The sequence below is a fragment of the Orbicella faveolata genome, unplaced genomic scaffold, assembly GCF_042242905.1.
Source record: "Orbicella faveolata isolate gen_17 unplaced genomic scaffold, um_ofav_v1 contig_46, whole genome shotgun sequence".
Classification (NCBI taxonomy): Eukaryota; Metazoa; Cnidaria; class Anthozoa; order Scleractinia; family Merulinidae; genus Orbicella; species Orbicella faveolata.
Window position 1 is genome coordinate 15,463,259 of NW_028301576.1, and position 16,856 is coordinate 15,480,114.

The 16,856-nt window shown below is 38.8% G+C and overlaps 2 protein-coding genes across 2 annotated transcripts; one reads left to right on the forward strand and one right to left on the reverse strand.

Annotated features, from left to right (window-relative positions):
* The first annotated feature begins 2,491 nt into the window (after positions 1 to 2,491).
* Positions 2,492 to 5,213, forward strand: LOC110047489 (uncharacterized). The gene is made up of 5 exons (XM_020753245.2): positions 2,492 to 2,649; positions 2,781 to 2,960; positions 3,052 to 3,133; positions 3,226 to 3,363; positions 4,189 to 5,213. Exons 2-5 carry the CDS (start codon positions 2,799 to 2,801, stop codon positions 4,221 to 4,223), a joined length of 417 nt encoding a protein of 138 aa, XP_020608904.1. The 5' UTR covers positions 2,492 to 2,649; positions 2,781 to 2,798; the 3' UTR covers positions 4,224 to 5,213.
* A 674-nt stretch (positions 5,214 to 5,887) lies between these two features.
* On the reverse strand, positions 5,888 to 16,811 carry LOC110047494 (NSFL1 cofactor p47-like). The gene is made up of 12 exons (XM_089278446.1): positions 16,685 to 16,811; positions 16,461 to 16,541; positions 14,632 to 14,675; positions 13,869 to 13,967; positions 13,288 to 13,368; positions 12,956 to 13,032; positions 10,634 to 10,722; positions 10,107 to 10,216; positions 9,371 to 9,511; positions 8,763 to 8,903; positions 8,073 to 8,132; positions 5,888 to 6,304 (listed from the first exon to the last, which is right to left on the reverse strand). Exons 1-12 carry the CDS (start codon positions 16,793 to 16,795, stop codon positions 6,172 to 6,174), a joined length of 1,167 nt encoding a protein of 388 aa, XP_089134572.1. The 5' UTR covers positions 16,796 to 16,811; the 3' UTR covers positions 5,888 to 6,171.
* Between the last annotated feature and the right edge of the window lie 45 nt (positions 16,812 to 16,856).

Here is a 16,856-nt window from a genome sequence, read left to right on the forward strand (position 1 = left end):
AGTCCAGGGTCAACGGACCTCCTACTCACGATTAATAACTTTTCTTTAACTTGCTTCCTTCCATCAAGAAGTCGGGAAGATGCTGCAAGATTCTCCGCCTCCATAAAGTCGACGTGAAATTCGAGAAGCAGACCCTCGCACTTGCGGTATCTTCAAACACGCGCGCGCGTAGATAAACAACACGGGCAAAAACGTCAAAACATTCAAACTTCGCGCGTGTTCAGTCAGTTGACCTTCCTCCCTGTGGCTGGCCGTGTACGAACCGGTTAGTTTCACTGCATGGCTATGGGAATTAACACTTTTGGGGTACCGTACAACTTTAAGAGATTATGGCACAGGGAATTAACACAGCAATTGCGAAATTTTTCAAACCATACACGAAGAAAGCTAGTGCAATTAGCTTGACAGGAACTCAATCTCCGTGAACGCTACGGTTTTGGAGACACTGATGTTAAAAAGAGAGCAATTTGCACCGGCCTTTCGGTAGTCTCACTTCTCAAACGCTCGTTAAATTAGTTGTTTTCTTCCTAACATCCGATCCGTATTTAGAAGATTTAATCAAACCAAAGTTGTTTCTAATGGCAAAATGTGCTGATGTTTCTGTCTAATGTGCACCAGCTGGAAAAATCGCCTTATTTACCATCCATAAATGGCAGTTTCGCATTTGGATCTTCCGAAAAAAGAAAAACACTTTAGCAAATTTACATACGATGTCAGATTTGAATTATAGAAAATCATTGCCGGTGAAACACACCGAACGATTGCTTTGTTCGCTGTGCAAGTCGGCGAATAGGAAATATCTCATCTCGCATCAGAGTTTTAAGCCGATTTAAAAGCGTAGAAAAGCGTAGGAAAATATTTCAATGAATCGTTTACCGGTGCTTTAAAGAAATTTAAATATGCCACAAAGTGACAGGCAATTTCTTCTTCTTCTTTTAAACACAAGCCGTAGGTGAAACTGCCACAGAAAAAAATATCAAAATAACCGCTAACAGCCAGCAGCGAGCAATGTATACATCACGAAACTGCGCCACTTTGTTACTGACAAAAACACTTGTTTGATACACTTTTCCCGCTGTTCCTTTCATAAACAAAGTCTAATTTCCATTCTCATTGGCTGCAGTTATAATTTGCGTGTTATTTTATATCGATGCGCTTTGAAGACAGGCTATTTATTACCGCATAAAGCAACACAACTCAATTTAATCGTCACATTAATTTCACGCGTTCGAAATGCTAAAAAAAGATTTTGGGATTTCAGTTCAAAATCCTCGAGATTCGGCGAAACGGGTTGAAGAAACCGGGGTGGCCGTAATTAAACTCCACTTTGTCTTTTAGCGGGCTTTTAAATTTAAAGTGTTTTCTCTTTATCAAGACATAAAAATGTCATTATTTCGGCAAAAAAGGCAAACTGCAACATAGGAACTTCACAACAGAACGCCACTTAATTGAATTATACGAGAAATAGAAAATACGGAGAGAATCACCGAAATAGTTACAAAATACCGGCGAAATTAAGTTAAACGCCGGATTTTTTGAGGGAAATCGAAAAAAGTCGACATTACATTGAAGTAAAATATTTAAGGGTCTTCAACAAGAGCTCTTTCACCGTTTTGTCGAGCAATACAACCACCCGAAGAAGCGAGTAAACTGGTTCTTTCTTGTTACTATCTGAGCTAGCAGGCATTTAAATGCAGCTGGACTAAAACCACGTGTTTCAAAACTGTAGCAAAATAAAAGTGCTGTTGTAAAAAAAAAAAATTCGCTCGACTTTCTCGACAAACGGAACACAGGAATACTCGAGAGGCTTACGGAACACGCGGTCAACATTATCTTTTAGATTTTAAACTGGTTCCTCTGGGTTTTCAGTATGGACTAAGCAATTTCAAAAAAACAGCAAAACAGCTGTACTGACATATATGTAGATCTGCTAGCATATTCGACCACGGAGTGAAAGGAGAGCTTATGAAAGTTTAATTTTAGCAAGCAATTTGCTCTGGCTATTCCCATGTTAATATTTTTTCTTCTCGAAATTGAAAGCGAGAAAGCTATGGAAACGAAAGTTCGCCCATGTCAATGTGCCGAATAGAATAAAAACTAGAAGTGTTTCTCTGGCTCCAGGTAACGTTCAACTGCTGAATGGAATCTCAACACAGCTACCACATTTCTCTTTCAATTCTTTCCAACGATTCTTATCTTTTCATAAACCCACACGAAGCTATGGACTTCTTAAGGTAACGCAATGCTTTCGCCACAGAAAACGACCTCAAAACTGCCCTTCACCCGTGTGAGGGTTTCGCAAAACTCGAAACAGAAAAAAAACCCAAGAAACGAAAAAAAATTTCTCTTAACTTCATTAACTACCGTACCAGTAGTTCGGTAGTGTGATGTCCTCGAAGCTGATTGGTCGCCACGCAGAGACATTTAATTGTTAACCGGGTGAACGCGCGATGTGATTGGTGAAAGACAGTTGTGTTTACGATTCATTGTCTTGCCGGCCGTTACAGGTGAATTGTGCTATTGTAATGTTGGTAATTTATAGTTAGCGCCAGAAAGGAGGGCCTTTCACTCATTCGCTTGTGAGTGAAACAACGGCCGCACAAGAAATACGCTACTGCGCTTGAAAAAATCACCGACGAAATTCTAGAGGTAAATATCTGCTTTAATCCTGACAGTCTCTACGTGATCAGTTCATTTTCCAAGGGTGAATACGAATAATAACTCTCGACTTCTCGGTTAGCCGGTGAAGCTTATTTACGTCTGCTTATTTCCACGTACAGTCCTGCAGATTTCGTAAAATGTTTAGCAGTGGGAGCAGCGAAGAAAAACAACTACAGGACTCAAGAAGTCGCGAGATTAAGAAATGCGTTCGAAACTACAAGAAGCAGATGAAGTCGCTGGAATATTCACGGCTACGATCACTTGTTCCATCCACAGCATCAAGGCCTCGTGTTTCTAAGGTACGATACTTTATAGCAAGCCACTGATTGCCGGCGACTAGGACTTTGATAAATTCCAAAAGGTAACTCGCTGTATTCTTGTGTTTTTCAGATCGAAGTTATCGAAGAAGCGATCAAATATATCGCATATCTCCAGGCTACGCTGAGTTCGCGTTTTGAAGAACCCAACGAAAGTAGGTTTGAGATTGTAAAATTTGCCGGAACTCCAGCGTAGTGAATTGAGCGCACATTTTAAACTTGAGTAATTTTTTTTTCATGCTCGCAGACAACGACGGCGAAGGAACCGGGCAGCGGACAGACAGCGAGAGACGACCAAAAGTACTCAGGCAAAAAAGACAACGTTTAGCTTCATATATGATTAAAACCCAGAGACACACTCTTCCAGCGCGCCGAAAATTTTCAAGTAAGTCTGCAGAAATCTGTGTTTTTCTTTTCGCTCTTTGAAAAGTTCAAAGCTGGACGCTTTGCGCATGGTTAAAACGACTCAAGAGCGCGTGTTTCCTTGTTAGAAAGTGAAAATTCGGGGAGAAAAATCGGGTGAATCGTTTTCTTCATCCGGTAGTTGGGTTGGAAGATGCAGCTGCGCTTTAAAAAACAACATATGTCCCTTTGAGGCGAGCAGCACCTGGCTTTTGGTGCAAAATAAAGTTCCCTTGCGCTGGAGATAAATCACCCTCTACACTCTCCCAAATGGCTCCGAGCTTAAAAGCTAACTTCAAATCCCCGCTCTGACAACTTTTCAAGCAATTTCTTTCAAATTCGAGGAACATTTAGCCATGGTCACTCCCGTCTCTAAGTAACCAATTCTGGCTAAGGACGTATTTCAACCCTCGAACATGGGAATAAATATTCCAATATTATATTATAACCTTTCAACTTATTAAAATAAAATCTACAATTTACATATCACTCCTCGAAGAAATTAAGGGGTTGTTTTCAAAATCTGTCCTTACGTTGTTCAGTGTAGTTTTAGGGAAAAAAAAGTTTTTTTGTACACGTGAGAGGTTCTTCAAGGGTTATCAAGTTTGGCAATGAAGAGAAAAGGAGGTATAATGCAATTAGACATTCACACAGCACCCTGGGAAAATTTAGAGAGTACAAAATATTAATACTGTCATTTATTACACATTATCTCGTATGAAGAGTAAACAAGTTCTCGCTATTAAAAACGCGACATTTAGAAAGCTTTTATCTTGCTGAACATTTCTCTTTCGTTTCGTATTTGCAGGAAGAAAGAACACAGAGCCCGAGCAGCCGAGATAGATTGGAAAAATTCGCGCATGCAAGGACACACCGAAGAATTAAAGTCGCAGGAAAAATAGAGAACTGTGCTACAGACCTGCAAATTCAGTTGCGATCGACTAATCTTTCACTGCTCAGTCGTTCACTTTGACGATGTTGTCCCGATTGATTTAAAGTTTAACATTAGAATTTATGTAGAGAAAACCAGTCAAATTCGAATATATAGGAAGCCCGTGAGCTGTAAACGAGCACGCGCGCCTCTGAGTGTGTGTGTGACAGAGAAAAGGAAAAAAAAAAATGAAATAGTTTGCTAAGCTTGAGCAACCCAACAAGGTTTTGTAAATATCCAGAAATTGCTATGAGTGTGTTTAAACGTCCTTTACAGAAAGCAAAGCCGGTGAAAGCTCTTTTTCACGTACGCTGCGGCTATTCAGGCCAAATTAAATGCGTATCTGACGAAAATGAAACACGGGACCACGCGCTGGAGAAAAAAAGGGCAAGTTTTTACATAAATCAAAACTCCTTGCTCAGATACCGGCGTCTTAAATCTGAAGGATGATTTAGTTAGAGGGACATGGATCTTTCCGCCCTAGAATTTATCAAAACGACTTCTTTTATCTCGTTTTTTGAAAGGTTGGAACCCCTTTTTGAAGTCAACTACTTCCTTCAGCGAGTTGAAAGCGGGTGTTTCGTTTCAAATTCCGCAATCAGCTCAAATCGTCCGTCTTGACTTTCTCTTTCTAAAAGGAAGACTCTAGCAAGGATGTGCACTGAAGCGTTAAATCGAAAATTAGCTGGCAAATGGTCCAGTCCTAATTAATCGAAATAAAGGAAGAGGGAGTGTAATAAAACGGTTTTTAACAAAGCACTCAGGAAATAACAATAAATCTTACGAAGGAAGTTCAGCCCATTTTTTCTTGACTTCAAGTGAAGCCGAACAGAAAATGCTGCTAAGGAAGAAAAATGTACCTGCATTTATATCAAAGGCGAATAAAACTAACAAAATAGAGACAGTGGCGTCTGTTTTTGCTCTATTACAATTTCTCCCTAGTCAATGAATTTTTTCCTTCTAGCAAGGGCTCTCGCTTTTCACTAACACAGTAATTCAGCGTTCTCTTCCCAGACAGTCTATATTTTTACATTATCTCTTCCATATTTTACGTTCCTGTTTGACGTTTTTACTTTCGCAATTCTCGCCGCTCTAAGTTCTCTGATCTTTAAACTCCCAGAAGTGGTAAAATCAAGAATAAGAAGAGTCCCAAGCGCCTAAAAAGCTAACAGAACCACATGAAAGTACTGCTTGATGGCAGTTATCCGTTGAATAGTCCGTTGCAAGCACTGGAGAATTTCAACTACAACCACACCGACTAACTTGAGGTTTAAAGAGTCAAGCGCACGCAAGTACACGAGTCACAAACTCAGTTGCAAACGCCAAAAAAAAAAAAAAAAAAATTCACAGCAACACGAAAGTGACGCTGAAAAACGCAAACAGCACGCGTTTTGCACGCGCAACGTAGACAACGCGCTTTATAAGAGAAACACATCAGGAAAAGGTTATTGAGATACTTTCGACCCACTTTGCTTACTGCTGGGAGGAAATTGCAAGTAGCTATCGTATAACTATAGGGCGTTGTCTACACGAAGAACTAAATTTGAGAAGCTTGAACACAGAACACAACTAAACATTCGCTACATGACGGAAATTTTATTCGTTACGAGAGACTTTCCTAGAAGCACTTCTCATAGAAGTTCATTTATAATTGTTTTCAGAAATAGCTGAAGGGCAATAAAAAGTCACTAACGCCATAAAGCCCATCAAATGCAGTCCAGGAGTTCGACTTCACTCTTTACAACCAATAAGAAGACTGAATTCAAAATCGGACTCACGTGTTTTCAATCACGTGCGTGTCGAGTGCATTTTGATTCAGTACCAGACCTCCTCGTCCATCATCAACAACCAGGTTTTCACTCACTTGAGCCGCTGAACAATCACAGCATTTAAAAGCTTTGCTTCGGACAGTTTCTGGGAGTCATCCATAAGTTCTTTATTTGGAAACGTTGTCATGAGGACAAAGTTCATTCCTGCCATTTGCGGCCTTGAGCTGTACGTTCAGTAGGCTAAGTTAAGGCAAAATAGCGAAAGGCGTAGTGCATCTCAGCTGACTGGCAGATTCGGCACAAACGTTGCAAAATCGCGGTTTTTTAGCTCCCTGAAATAAATACTAAATGGTTTGAACCCAGGAGTATCATGATCAGTAGTCTGTATAGTGTGATCGTCTAGGTGAGGGTAGTTCTCAAAAGAACTGTTGTTGATGACCGACTTTACGACAATCTGAGCGGAAGTCATCTTCAGAGTCAACTGTAATGTGTCTGTTAGTCGATGGTGTTAAAATTCTGGTCCATTTAAAAAGATTGGTCCGTTTTGCCGTGAGGGTATTGGCTAAAATAATAAGTATTGACTGTGGATATTTAAAAAAAAAAAAAGACACACACACAAAAAAAATGAGTAACGAAGCCACATTTAGTTGAAATCAGAAATTTTAAACTGGAATAAAAAGTTAGCTACAAACCATCGATATCTGTTAGGAGGTGTTTATTGCAAGTTGGTGTACCAGCTTTCCCAGAAGAGTCAGTGTTGAAAATAGTTTGCACTGTAGGTTAAGCATTGAGCAGTATCAATTCTGTGGTTTGTAAGCTGATGTTCAACAGTGTGATTGTTTACATTACCATTTCTCTTGCTCATTCGTGTTGCTTATGGGAATCTTCCATAACATAAACAGCAAACATTAGCTTTTCAATTTTTCTATCAACGACGTAAGCTGACTAGTCCTCAAAAGACGTCAAGAATTGTAGTTTACCTAATCGTTCATTTTTGGTAAGCTTCAGAAGCGGCACATCAGGCGAATTTGAATTTTTGAATTACACCTTATCTCTGGTATCTGAGCAACATAACTACGTTACTCGAAGTGCATCCCTACAACACTTAAATCCCGAATTCTCCAGAATAAACATAAGGAAATTTTGCCCCACTGTTATTGGATGTTACTATTGGAATGACCTTCCTTTATCTATAAGTAACTTAGCGACTAGAGAACGTTTTAAAAAAGCACTCTTCCAGTATTATTTTGCTCAGTATTAATTAATTCATACCTCTTCCTCTCCAATGTTAAGTTAACTTTTTTACCCTAATTATTATTGTTCTCCTCTTACTTGTCTACTTTATATTTATCTTGGTAATTTTAGAATGGAATAAAAAAAAAAAAAAAAATGAAAAATGAATTTGATCGAGCCATGGTTTACATTTGGCGAGACCAAACGAGTCTCATAAGCCGCCGAAGAGTACCAATAGAGAGACGATTAGGTATTTAACGTAATCAAATTCGGTCAAGTGACCATGATATCGCAGGTCAGTGACTTGATATCACAAGATATCAGGACAGTAGACACGGCTTCTGATTGGCTAATGGCGGGTATTGGTACGGTAATCAATGAAATTTCTTTTGGGAAATGCGTTCGTTTCTTACGAAAAACTTCCATTCGTTTGGGGAACACCAATTCGACGCCCTTAAAAACGCTCTAATGTAGTTCAACTACATTAAAAGCTCAAGAAAATCACGAAGTTCACACTTTGTACCCGAATTTGACACACTTCTAAGTTCGCCAGTAATGTTATGCAAAATATGAAGAGCTGTATGCGAAAATGGCTACTCATCTAAACCGTTTTACTCTTGTGCATCCTTAACCGTTTGGATGACTGAAATCTGATTCTCCTTACCAAATCAGTGCATTGTCAGGGGAGAACATACGGCGACCTGTGAGGAGAATTAGTTTTTTGAGCTTCGTACTTATCTTTTTTGGGTCAAAGGATACGCACAGATGAATCGTCGAATATCTCCAACTGTATGGGAGTGGTTGAATTTCGAAACCATACTGAAAGAAAAACAACTGATATGTTAGTTAGAACGTTAAACTGAGGGCTGATTAAACCAGGCAAATGGTGAAACTCTCTCCCCACAGAGATAAAACCGTTTGTAGTGCATACATCAGTTAGATATTCACTTATTCCTCTAATGTTTGCCAGGCAAAATTTCAATTCCAGTAATGTAGGTTACTGTCTGCGAAAACTGGATATCTGTTTTGAAATACCTTGCGAATGCTGCGCACAAGAGTTTCAGTGGCCACCCCTTATTTCATGTAAAGGTACAATTTCTAGAGGGGAGATGCTGGAGGTTGTGACGGTCGCCGTGCACAGCGAAAAATGCCAGGAAAACAAATAGGAACGTTGACGGCCGCGACGAGCCGCGAAGCAAATGCGGGAAACAAATAAAAGCTGTGACAGCCGCACTATAAAATGGCGGGAAATACACGTACGTAGCAGTTGGGACTACTAACCCCGACTCAAAATGGAGGGAAACAAGTGAAGCTATCACAGCGGCAGCGAAAAATGGCGGAAAACGAATGCTAGCTGTCATGGCCGTGGTTCAATGCCTATATATTTTATACTCACTGTTGACAACATTTTGAACATATTGTGAATGAAAATGAAACACGTCAACTTACCGTGTTCCATCAGCTAGTCGAATCTGTATGCTGGTTACGGGCTGTGATTCGTCCAAAGGTGTCGCTGGTACCGCTGGCTTACTGTCGGCCTGTGCAGCTTGCTGTTCTGTAGAGTGACTGAACTTCACTTGTGGAGCTGGACTAAGGAATAAAATAACAAAAAAATAATCAATGACTGTGAAAATCTTTTGGTTACTCATCGATTTGCTTGAAAAGCCAGATCTCTCTTCTGTACAGTGCAAACGTTTGAGAGTAATATATATATCTGGAATTAAGGAACGAAGAACCAAAGGAAACAAAGAATGCAGAACGAATGAACGAACGAAGGGAAGAAAGAACAAAAGAGAGCAAAACGAAGAGAGACAGTCCTAAGCTTATCAAAGGAGTCTCAGACTTTAAACTGAGATTCGATCTCCGTCGCTCTCTCAAGTCGCTCTAAGTAACCCCGCCCCGAATTCGGGGAAAGAGCTCTGGCTCCTTTCCCGAACAACGACTGGTAATCAAGCTTACTTTTTAAAAACAATATGTTATTGTAGCAGAAAACCTTTCAAACTTGTTTACACTGTAAGCTTTGCTGTTGGCTTGAGTCCTCATTCTTCTAAACCCACCTTCCTAATTTATGTCCTGCACCAGAAAATGCCTGGACTTTGGGTTTGGGTGGAGGGACGTAGTCTTCATGTCGGTGATCCTCCATGTTCACATGGACTTCTCCTCTCCGTGACTGCCTCAACAATTCCTGTGGAATCTCTCTACAGAGCAAGACAAGTGAACAAACAGAGTGACATGCAACTTACATGAAAGTTGGTATCTTGTGGTTAAGGGGAGGGGTGGGTAGCAATGAGGGTTAAGACAAACCAAACGGACAACACTTTCCACTATTCACCTCTTCAGGGTTCGCATATTTGTTTAAATTCGCTCCAAACTTTCTTTCTCCCCTATTTATTTCAAATCCACAGCAGAACAGCTCGTTCTCCATCTTTCTTTACATATGTTTTAAGGGTTTATGCCTGGGACTTTATGTGACCTTCCTCTACAAACCATGTTTTAGAGTAGAATAAAGGTCTAGTTGGGAAAGACAAATGACCGAGTTACAAACGGTGGACAACACTGTCTACATGATAAATCACCATGGAAAAAGGGAGAGAGCATTGCTGGTAATACTTACACTCATCTACTGGATAGACATTTGTTTAATAGCATTAGCCGTCTTTCGGTTCAACCGGGATCTTAAAGCTCTTTACAGCTGATAACTAGATATGGCCGGGGCAAGGATTGTCGAAAAGTGCGTAGCCTGCCTATAACACCTTTAACAATTTCAATGTCAAAATTTGCAAGATTCCCTACCCTCGCTTGACAGAATTCAGGAATTGCTCATTTGCGGGATCTTCAAAGGATCTTAAAGGACCATCATCGACAGAAAAGCCATTGGACCAGAACTTCAAAACAACTTCTTTCTGGAAAGAGTTGAAAACACCAGAAAGCAAATTCAAATGTATTGATGAATAAATGCTTCAAAACATTTTAATTCAGTTTATCACAAAAAATATTCTTAATTTATGACACAAGAATTGGGAAGCTTTGTTGCTTTAGTTAATAATGTTCATTTCTACTTAAAAATGGCCTTTTAAATTCTTTGGAGCCAATCTTTCAAGTCAAACATATTCCAATGTACACATTGAGCCCAAATCTTCTTAATATAAATCTAATGGTTAATACATTTTGCAGATCAGCTGCTGACAAGCAGACAACAAACAAACAAACAAACAAAAAACAAATGTATAAATAAATAAATCAATCAATCAATCAATAAATAAATGAATAAATAAATAAATAAAAAAGTACTTCCACAGAACAACATCAAGGTAGCTTACTGTTTGCTGTTGACTGTTGCTTTGTCTGTTTGATATTGTTTCTGGAAGAGGTTGTGAACTTTCAGCCTCTGTGTCTCCAAGGCGATATCCTGTAAGGACAATGAAATAAAAGGATGGTATTAGCTATTATTATACCTTGACCTCACTATCTCTTTTCTGATTGGCCGAAACCGTATAGTGAATTTTTTAAATCAGTGCGTGTGACGTCATATAGCTACAGATTATACAATAATCATGTCAAGGACACTCAAGGTCACAGGTAATTGTATCAAGTTTGCGTGTTTTGTGTTGCTTGCTGTCAGTGAAGAAGCAAAAACATGACTTCCATTTCTTTTTTCGTTCGATGTATCATAAAACAATTATTAGATAGTTTCTGTTTTTGTGACATCCAGAATAATCAAGGTCTCAGTAAGGGTTATCAGCCTCAGCCTTCGGCTTTGGCTGATAACCCCTTACTCAACCTTGATAATTCTGGATATCACAAAAACCTCATCCAAAAATTGTTCATAAAAAGTTGATCTCAATCCAAACTGGCCCACCCCATTTTTTATAGCTCCTTTGGACTTGACTAAACTCTTCATCCCAGCCTGCTTATAACGCCTAACAGATTTCCAATACCCATTTTAAACACATGTACACTAGGTGGAGAGAGGAACTCTGAGAGTTACACATCTTGTCCAAGAACACAACGCAACAACCTCGGCCCAGGCCATGGGAAACTTGATCTGCCATTTTCAATTCATGCCTGATCACTGTACCTGGGTTTTGGGCAAGGTCCTTTACTCTCACTGAGTCTCTCTTCACTCAGGAATATAAATGAGTCTCGTAAAATTGTTTCCCAAACTACCAATTGAAATTGCTGCAAGACTAACACGCTTAGGGTTTTCAAATTGAAATAAAATGGCAGGTCTGGAGGAAATCGTAAAGTAGGCAGGGCACTATTGGGTTGCAATAAGGCTGCCCATTTGAAGAAGAGTGCTGAAGTGGGTTGCCCCCTTACAGGGTTACCCCTCCTGCATTGGGTGGTGGTGCTGGAAATTCTGGTGTATTTTTTAACAGCTGAGAGTGATTTTGTTGGAGAACACACTGTATTCTAACAAGAGTTTATTGACAACTTGCTCATTGCAAGATGAAGTTTCTTTGGAAGTTCACATATAAAATGATACATAAGGCTTTTCATTCCATTGTACTTGCTACATTGTAAATTGTCGTGTTTGGCTTGCAATTCTATTTAATTGAACTGCGAATTATAACATGAATCAACTGTAATTTTATTATTATTACTATTATTATTATTTTAAGTCCTTAAAGTCTTGCCGCTTTTAACTTATGGTGCCGAGTTCAATCCATGAACCTAGGGCAGTCATAAGTCTGCTGGATTACTTGATGGATAGAGTCCTCCTAAGTATGTGAGCAGTTCCAAGGAGGACGGTCTTCTGTAGCTCTGTTATTCTAATATTGCCTGGGATCTTGCCGATGTAGTTTTCTGTTCCCTTCTTGACAAGTCCGTTATTATTATTCTTATTCTTATTCTTATTCTTATTCTTATTCTTATTCTTATTCTTATTCTTATTCTTATTCTTATTCTTATTCTTATTCTTATTCTTATTCTTATTCTTATTCTTATTCTTATTCTTATTCTTATTCTTATTCTTATTCTTATTCTTATAAGATTAAATTTGGAAATACAGTTAACAATAAAGATTAGCGAAAAAACTGAGCAACGACGTTTCGGTGTCATCCTGGCACCATTTTCAAGTTAAAAAATATTTGTGCGAAAAGTAAACTAATTTATACCAATGGTAGAGGTGCAAAATTGAATAAATTAAGATTAAGATAGCTGTTCAATGTTCATGTTCATTCCAATGAGGTGTCAAACACTGGTAATGAGTTCAGTGTCTGTTGAACAGACACTGAACTCATTACCGTCGTTGCTCAGTTTTTTCGCTAATCTTTATTGTTAACATTATTATTATTATTATTATTATTGTTATTATTGTCCTCATGTAATGTTTGCTTAGAGTCCTTAGGGCTGAGACCAAACCATGGTCCTGGGGCACTAGGGAATAGCCAGTTTTTAGCTTGATTATTATTATTATTATTATTATTATTATTATTTCAATTTTGCAAGTTCAAGAAAAAAGGTTCAATGTCAAGATAATTTTAGTTTTTTTAATGAAAAAGGGCTGTAGAAGAATCAGGTCCATAGTTATTGTGTGGTTCAGCTTCGCATGGCTCCCAGTTGAGAGAAGACTGGTCTTTCATTGGTGTTAGTCATGCTTCCTTAGCTCTTAAGTCACTGATTTGTACTTTAAATCTCACCTGCACCCTTAAAAGCTGGCTGGTGGCGTACCAATGGTCCAGCGATATCTTCATCGCCAACAACTTCAGCCCCATGTCTACAATGAAAATACAGTTACTGTCTTTGAATTCCCACAGGCTATATTTTGCAACATTTTATTTGGAAACAATCAGCTCAAAATGTAGATCTGACAACTTGATTTTCCTGGTTAAAAAAGCATCTGTAGTTTTTTTAACTGTCTATTCTGTCATACAACACAAACAAAACTCCTACCCAGCAACACTTTTTGCTACAAGCTTGAGGCTCAACAGATCATAAAAGAAAAGAATTGTCAGACAGGAAACAGTCATACCTTTTTGCCTCATCAAATATACTCTGTGTAACATCATCTGATGTTTGCTTTTTCCTTGGAGGACCAAGAATTTGCTGCCCACTAGCAAGTGAACAAAAATATGGAGAAAATGACTCAGATTACTCAATGGGTTAAAATCAAACTATCTATGGCAGTTTTTGAAATTATATGCATTTTGAACCACTATTTTATGTGAAACATGAATTGATCAACATGACATGAGTGTGGGATGAAGAAAAAATCTGAGTCCCCGACAGGAATTGAACCCATGACCTCCCGAACACCAAGCAGGTGCTCTATCCAGTGAGCTATGAGAACTCATGGAGAGCAAGGTCATTTAACTGAGTTCATATGTGACAGGCATCCTGCATACTGCTAGAATCAGCACTGTCGAAGTCATTGTGAGTAGTGATAAGTGAATAGATGGTAATTTTTTTATGATGTCTGTCCATAAGTAACAACATAAGGATGATTGTCAGTAATGACTGACTCTGGTTTACAATACCACTGACACTTCAGTGCTTGATTTGTTCACAAGAACTAAACACCTGTATCTTGTGGCACTTCAAAGGACACCCTACCTTCTCTCGGAGCCACCAGCATAAAAGGCCTGACCTTCCTCGTCATCACTGTCATTATTGCCTGTTGCTTGCATGCTTGCCAGGGATGCAACATTCCGTCTAAAAAATAAGTTTGACTTTGAATCGTATTTTACTTTGGCCTCAAGTTCTTAAACATCTAGGAAAACCAAAATGTCACATTCTTAGTGGTTCATGTTGCAATACATGTACATGTAAGCAATGTTTGCAAGTTGATACTGATGAAAAATTAAGGGTGCATTCCTTTGGGATGATCTGGATCAGGATCAGTGATCAAAGATCATTTGGATCAAAGTACATGTTCATCAAACGAACTGACGATTCGGACCAAAGTGGATCCATTGGTTCCTTTGATGCACCATGATCTTGATCGCTGTCAATCCAGATCCAAGTCATCCCAAAGGAATGCACCTAAACTTATCAACTTACAAAAATATTTATTAGCTGTCTTATCAAATATTGAATTGCAGCCACAATAATAATTCCTTTGTCCTTTCCTGACAAATCAGCTTTTGGCAGCTACAGCATGCTCGAATATTAACAGTGATGTCTTTTATTGCTGGAAGACATCATTTTGAATATATATGTGGAATTTACTCAAAATGAAGATGGAGAAAGGTACTTCTTCAAGTTGATAAGTTAGTTTTAAAATTATGCATTCAGTCATACATGTAATATCTCCCAACTGTGCACGCGTAAAGAATAGTACTGTAAGTTATTCATTATCATGACAAATGTGACTTACCCTGCATGACTTGGAACATTTTGTCTTGGTTTAGAACTTGGCTGCTGTTAAAGAAAAAAAACAACAATATTGTTTATACTGAAGGCTGTATAAAACTTACTAAAGCCCTAGAAAGCTTAAGTTGCTAAAATTATTTTTTCCCAGAATACCAGATGAATGATAGGGTATCAGACTGTTAAGCACTTTAACTGGACTTCAGAGGATTGTGTGGCACTCTGAGCAATTAAGGACGTTCCCACTAACTGTTTCTGCACATCCTTATCGCATGTAAATTCACATGCCACGTTATGCAATGAGTGCATGCTAAGTAATAAAATGAACATTGATAGGGCAGATGGCCATTGCTATAGCTTTGCTTTGATTTAATGATCTTGGACGTTCGGTGAGCCCTATTTTTCTTCTGATGGATCATTTTCTCGACCGATTGTCTATGTTTAGCGAAAAAATAGAGAAAATCTATTGATTAGAAGTTTAATTTTTTTGCAAAAATTATGCAACATCAAATTCCATTCTTTTTAGCTCTTTGTTTATCTGTGTGGCGGTTTCAAATGCCTCTTGAAGGGTCAAGTTTTGTGAAAATGTTGGCAAAACCTGGAATCATTTACCCAACAGACCCACTTCTGCAATCTGATATGACTAAGATCGTTTGCCTCTGTTGGCTCACCTTCGATATCTTTAACTATAAACCCCTGTAGACCATGCTGAATTAGATGTGCCAATTTTTTCAAAATCAGGGTAGTTTTCCACATGCTTTATCTCTGAAACGAAGTCGGTGACCCCCAATTTTTTTTGCCTATCTAACAGGTAACTCACTATCTGACTGCAGTGAAAATTTAGAAAAAAATCTATTGACTGGAAAATTTTCGTACGAACGTCCTTAACTCTCACAGTGCCTCTCTTCACCAATGTGAGGTTAATAGCAAACTCTCAGCAGAATAACCTAACAAAATACTGAGGGGAACCAGCAATGAACAAGAATCCCGTCCATGTTACAAAAACAAATTGCTTATTAGTGAAAATCTTGTTTGAAGACCATGTTTGCTTTGAAACATATTAAAAATCACAAATCATTCAGATTTTAATAGCTTCTCCAGACTTGTAAAAAATGTGAAGTGAACAAGTCCTTTGAAAGTTGCCCCGTAATGCATTGCTGAATATACTTATAACTTCATGTACAATGTATACCTATGGATTGAGTCATTAGATTAGTTGTGTATGCAGATTACCTATCCATACCCCTTTTCATTCAGTGTAGGTTATGCTGAAGATCTTTGTCGTGATTGGTGCGCACATTTATATTTGCTGGTGCTCGCGTATAAGCGCTTCACTACACAAGGTGAATTGGTGTGACAACTATGAGTTCTTAACTTCTCTTTATCTCCTATATCCTGGCCAAAAACTGGCATCTTATGATCGATTTGAGTCCAAATTTTCCCACCTGCGTTTTCTTAATGTTTTTACTATACTGTAGCATTCTTCAGCATGGGACTTTGGCCGCTTGCCAGGCGCATGGCATGGAATTTAAAAAGCCTTGGTGTATCTTTGGCGTGGAAGTCTTGCAGAATGCACCCTGGTGGGCATCTCAAGTATATGAGGTCACAGCACCCCCACTCCTTTGTCCAAAGGTGCACGTATGCTAATGCCCAAGGGTACACAGTGGATTGAGGAATGGCTTAATTTAGTAATTCACAATTCAGTTTTTCGGAAATTGGATTATATGAGGCCCAAGAGTTTAACCTGAAGGCAACATGTAAGCTTATATCAGCCTCAATAAATTAACCACACAATTGCTGAAATTATATAGATGTGTCAAACAACTTATGTGATACCTTGTGAGTTTCTTCTGGAGTTTCATGTACAACACTGTCATCCTCGTCTCCCATCGTATCATAAAAACTACTAAGAGCCAGCTAGAATAAAATAAAACACATCAAAACGGGCGGATCGACAGAAAGGAGGAAGTAAAACATCAGTACCATTAGTCAGCTTATTGTGCTTGTGTTTAAAAACAGAAACCCTTTAGAAGATCCCCAAAATACACTAGATTACTCACATTGAGATCCCAGCCAGATGATTCCAAATAAAACTGAGCACGCTCGACATCAACGTCAGTCACTCCGGAAAATTCAGCGACAAGCCTATTTCTTTCACCTTCGTCCGCCATGTTGAATAGAAGATCACGTGGGAGAACGCGATGGAGACTGGGTACCGAAGAAAAGAACCCT